Genomic DNA, 5,099 nt, shown 5'->3' on the forward strand with positions numbered 1-5,099 from the left:
GTATAACAAATGAAAAATTGCAGTTGTACATAAGGGCAGGAAGAGAATGTAAAATGATGAAGCGAGAAGGGAAGGAATAGAAACAGGATATAAAACACAGACACAAAATCTTATGATCCAGGGCTTCCCTGGTGGCGCGGTGGTTGAGAGTCCCCCTGCCGATGCAGGGGACACGGGTTCATGCCCCGGTCCGGGAAGATCCCACATGCCGCGGCGCGGGAGCCATGGCCACTGAGCCTGCGCGTCCGGAGCCTGTGCTCCGCAACGGGAGAGGACACAGCAGTGAGAGGCCCGCGTACCGCCAAAAAAAGAAAACAAAAACAAAACAAAAAAATCTTATGATCCAGATTTATTCCAGGCACTTCCCTACCTGCAATGGATATTAGGTCCTTTGTGTTAGTCTGTGCTTTGCATATCTTCATTTATACATAAATATGTTCGAACCTTCGTGTACTTAGAGTGCTATATACTATCTGTGAGTTGTTCTTGTTTGAAACATAGAAATAGATAATTTATTGATTAGTAGCCAATAGAATTCCCAGTGTCATGGTCTTACCAAACCAACACATTGAGAGAATGAATACTTCCTTTTAAAAAATTTGATACAACTGTCACAAACCACTTAATACAACCCCAAATTCTCATTCAGAATATCTTGATGATTCACTTATACTTACCCACTTTTCATGTTGGAGCTTAAAAATAAACCAATTTTAAATATTGGAACACTTTACACAAAATTTACTCTACTTTTAAACAGATATTTATATCATTCTGTTTCCTTTAATAAGCTTATTTAGAGTTCATATAAAATTTGTGGAACTTAACCAATAAACTCTCCCAAGTTCATAATATATTACTAATAAACCTTACATCATCAGTTAAAGTTGGCAACATAGAATGTATGCAACTAATTCAATCCATACACCTACCTATATCATTTGAATTAGAAGAAAATGGAATATTTGCCTGAATTACATGAGGATTTTACAAGACAGACTAGCAGGCTCTCAAAGTGCAGTAAATAAACTCTTATCCAGCCTAAGACAGGTTTAAAGACCCACACATACATTTTAAGGTAGAAGTGATACTTGAGTTCTGTTTAAATTTACTGGGCTGATAAGGCTAGGATACGATGAGATAGGAAATAGAAAAATGGGAAGAAACCACAGTGTACTGCTTTCTAATTCGTTTCAATAAGTGTTTCCTTTAATGGCGTTGTCAAGGTGTTGTATTAAAATCATCCTGCAGGGTTATTATATTACTAATGCTTCCCTTCATTTGCGCAATCTGCTACCATGAGCACCAAAATATTTATAGAATTTGCAAACTCAGGATGGCAGAATAACAAGATTACTGTATCTTTCAGCAGATGCATTGGTATACTCTACTTTTAAACATTAAATATATTCAAACCGCAAAACTCTATACAAGAAATTTTAATGTGCAATTGTGAAGAACTAAAATGCCTTAATTTTAGAATATACCTAAATATTAAAATGATCACCTTTGTAAAAAGAGAATCAAAACTGCAAGAGTTTTAGTTTCTCATCAATACTCTCGTTCACTAAAGCAGGAAGTGAAAACTTTGTCGAAACACGTAAGCTGGGAAATGTGTTACCTCGTGGAATTTTTAAAGCAAGTCACCTTTCTGCTCTTTAATACCGTTACGACAGCAGCTGAGCTGACAACATACAGTGCCAAAGGAGAACTAAAATTAATTAATAGTAATATTTCTACATATGCCCAAAGCACTTAATGACTGTAAGCTTGGAATGTTGAAAATGTTAATCACTTCAGCTTAAAAAAAAGTTATTTTTCCTTTCTTATATTTGTACCGAGCTGATGTATAAACTGAGCAAAGGATGTCCTTGTTGGGTAGAAACACCTGGGTTTGTTTGGGAATACATTCAAGTACCTTTTTTTGGTTTCTCATTATTATTTGTTTTGGGAACTATCAAGTAAAAATAAATAAAGATCATTGTCTTTTGTAAGAACATGTTTTATATATGATTGAAGTTTTTACAACACTCCGGAAAAGCCATCTGATGTTAGATTTAAAAATAAAATCAAAAGCATTTTCTGACACAGTACACATGAAAAACCGGAAGTTCCAATATCTTCAAGAGAAGTTGTAGAAAGTGTATGTCTCCTCGGAGTCTGACACCCACTTAACACAGCAGAAAATAAGGTACCATATACTGTAAACAAAACAGTACAGTAAAGGACAGTTGTAAATTTACATAAGAATAGTTCATAAACATTTTGGTCTTTCCATAACAGTTTTTATATAAAATGAATTAAAAAAAACCTTTAGACGGCTGTCATCACTCTGTTTGACCACTTGTCACTTAGATGCACACAGACATGTTTATATAGCAATCTATTAATGCACCGTTACATGGATATTATACTATGATTACTGCTTGTAACTGAGATGTGCGTTATCCAGTCAACATTATCCATAGTTGAAATACTCTTACATTATGTATTCTTGTCACGTTGTATCTATAAAAACATGAAAATATAACTTTACATTATTTCAAGTATTTACATTAGTTCAAGCTTGACAGAGAAAAATTGATAAGCTACAATTTTTAGAAGAGTAGGCCCAGAGGTACAACAAATAAATAGCATTGGTTGATAATTTATCGTCATCTGTTTCATTTTTAAAAACTCATTTTAAGTATAATGTGGAAAACAATTAGTCTGCAATTTGGTCATTCTAGCACTGATGATCGATTTAAACTTAAAATGCACCTCCAACGTTCCTGATGAGGAGAAATGCACTAAAATGATATCGTATTATCTTGGAATTTGTGATTAGGGGCAGCTAAATTTAGGCAAGAACGTCACGATACCTCACGGCACCGTGGTCCATGCAAGTGGTTGCTATTAGACCCTACATTTCTCTTTCCCTTCTGTGATAGATAATAAATAAGACTGTTTCCCAGGCGCTGAGTAAAACACCAAGTGCTACACCCAGGCGTACTTGCAGAAATAGCAAGCATTAGTTGAACGTTAGTGATCACTTAAAACCTTAAATTAATTTTATTTTAGAGAGCTTCAGTGGAAATAAATGGTCTTTTATGAAGGGAAAGATAGCTCCTTTAAATTTCTTAACTAGAGAAATATAAGTTCTTTAGTCAAAAGCCAGAGAAGTGTGTTTCACCCACACTGGGCATTTGAAAATAGCCATTCCACCTGAGGAATAAGTATAAAAATATATATATTAGGGTTGTTTATACTGATGGCAATGGGAAGAAACTATATCGCAGCTGACTCAAAAGTGCTTAAACTTTTCATAATATATAGGATTTATGACAGCTCTTACAACTCTAAAAGCCAAAACTCAGGTTTAGTTTACGGAATTTGATCGATGGGCACCTATCTACTTTCAGGGCATCTCTAACTTCATTTACAACTAATACTTCTCTCTGTCAGCTCAAACACTTTAAAACAGAACCTCACATACTCTGATATTTGTTTTTAATATTAGTTTTTAAAATCTATTAGCATTTACCTACAGAGATTAAATGCTTTATGCTAAATATTTCTTTACATACGATAAGACATACTTAAAAACAGGTTCAGATTTTATCTGGGGACAAGTTTATACTTTAAGGACCACCCGGCCTTCTTTAAAAGGGGGCAAATTTCTCTGGGAACCTAACAATTTAACAGTGTCTTTGAACTCCATTGATGACCAAACTGTAGCTAAGCAAAATTAATTGGACCACTTGCAAATAAAACAATAGAAAAGTGTTTATTTCAAATGTCAAGCACTGCCAAGTAATTTTACATTAACACCAAATGTTAAAGAATAGGATACATTAAAGTTTTAATAACAATATTAAATTACTACAAGATTTGAATCTTCTCTTTGTTTTTCTTTCCTTAGCATGTACATATTTGGCTTTGAAAAATATGTAACTGATACCCAAAGCCTTTATAATTACGTCCCACTCAGTTTAATCGTTGTTGTCTTATTCAACCAATATGGAAGCAAATTTATTGAAAAGCCAGTTTGTTTGTGAAAATACCTAAAAATATTTTTTTAAGTTTAAATGTTTTTTTTTATTTTTCTTATAAAACATGTCACATCTTGATGCAGTTGATGTCAAGTGTGCTTAAGTCATTATGAATCAAGAGACTAACAATAGTGGCTGCAGAAACGGGTTTGTTGTCTGTACAAAGACGTCAGTGAAATTAGAGTACTTCCATGGTAGCTGTGCATGTCCGCCAAGCTTCGTCTGGAACTGGAGTAGAAAAGGATGTTGTGTCTTTAGGTGACCATTCCTCACCACTCAAGATGAATTCCACATATTTAAGAATTCTTGGCTGAAAGAAAAGTCTTCAAGATACTGGATGCCTCTCACCACTTTGTCAATAAACACACAAGAAAACCATTGTGTAAGGCACTCAAAAGGTTCTTATCAATCACGAGATATCAGTCACACTGACATTCATTCTCATGCCAGGACTCACGTAAGGGACAGCATGCACTGCTTTTGGAAATTCTGGAGTCATAACACGTCCATTTTCTCCACTACTTCCTGTAACTGACAGCCTCTCCTCTCTCCTCATGGCATCATTCAAGGTCATCTTAAATGAGAGGTGGGAGGGAAAGAAAGAAAAAGAAAGCATATGTTAAGGTTTTCAAATGTATCCAGAGTAAAGGCGGTGCTGCTTTTGAAAAATTTACTTCTATCTGAAAGCTTGCAGCAAATGAAAGCAAACAGCGCCAAACTGAACTACAAATAATAAAGCACAATTACAGCGGGGATCTGCCCACATACCCCCAAGCTACCGTGTCATTAAAGAGGAAAATGGACAGTTGGGCTGCCGGTTAGTCACTGACCAGGAACACGGAAGGACAGCAACAGGACATACAGGACGATCCACTGGCCACCTTCCTCATTTAAAAGAGCTTACGGACGCGACAAGAAAGCTAAAACGTGCACCGAGAAGGTTGTATTAGAGCCTCGTTCCTACCCCCTAAATCTTAACACTTTCGATGCCATATACGTTGTAACCTTCCTTATAAGTTGCAAAATTCTGTGAATTCTGCGAGGAAGATGGGTTAATATTCTGTGCAT

The 5,099-nt window shown here is 35.6% G+C and overlaps 1 protein-coding gene across 3 annotated transcripts in view; it reads right to left on the reverse strand.

Annotated features, from left to right (window-relative positions):
- Positions 1-798: 798 nt before the first annotated feature.
- The window catches only part of GRIA2 (glutamate ionotropic receptor AMPA type subunit 2), a 168,599-nt gene continuing 164,298 nt past the window's right edge, over positions 799-5,099 (reverse strand). For 2 of the 3 annotated variants that reach the window (XM_024746134.1, XM_024746135.1), the window contains exons 15-16: positions 4,996-5,099; positions 799-4,605 (exon numbers count right to left, since the gene is read on the reverse strand). The exon at positions 4,996-5,099 is cut by the window's right edge and continues 145 nt beyond it. In XM_024746134.1, the coding sequence (XP_024601902.1) occupies positions 4,999-5,099 (101 nt within the window). In that variant the 3' untranslated portion in view covers positions 799-4,605; positions 4,996-4,998. The remainder of the gene's footprint in view (positions 4,606-4,995) is intronic. The other variant, XM_024746133.1, reaches the window with a different exon arrangement.

The sequence above is a fragment of the Neophocaena asiaeorientalis genome, unplaced genomic scaffold (genome assembly GCF_003031525.2).
Source record: "Neophocaena asiaeorientalis asiaeorientalis breed wild unplaced genomic scaffold, Neophocaena_asiaeorientalis_V1.1 scaffold51, whole genome shotgun sequence".
NCBI classification, from domain to species: domain Eukaryota; kingdom Metazoa; phylum Chordata; class Mammalia; order Artiodactyla; family Phocoenidae; genus Neophocaena; species Neophocaena asiaeorientalis.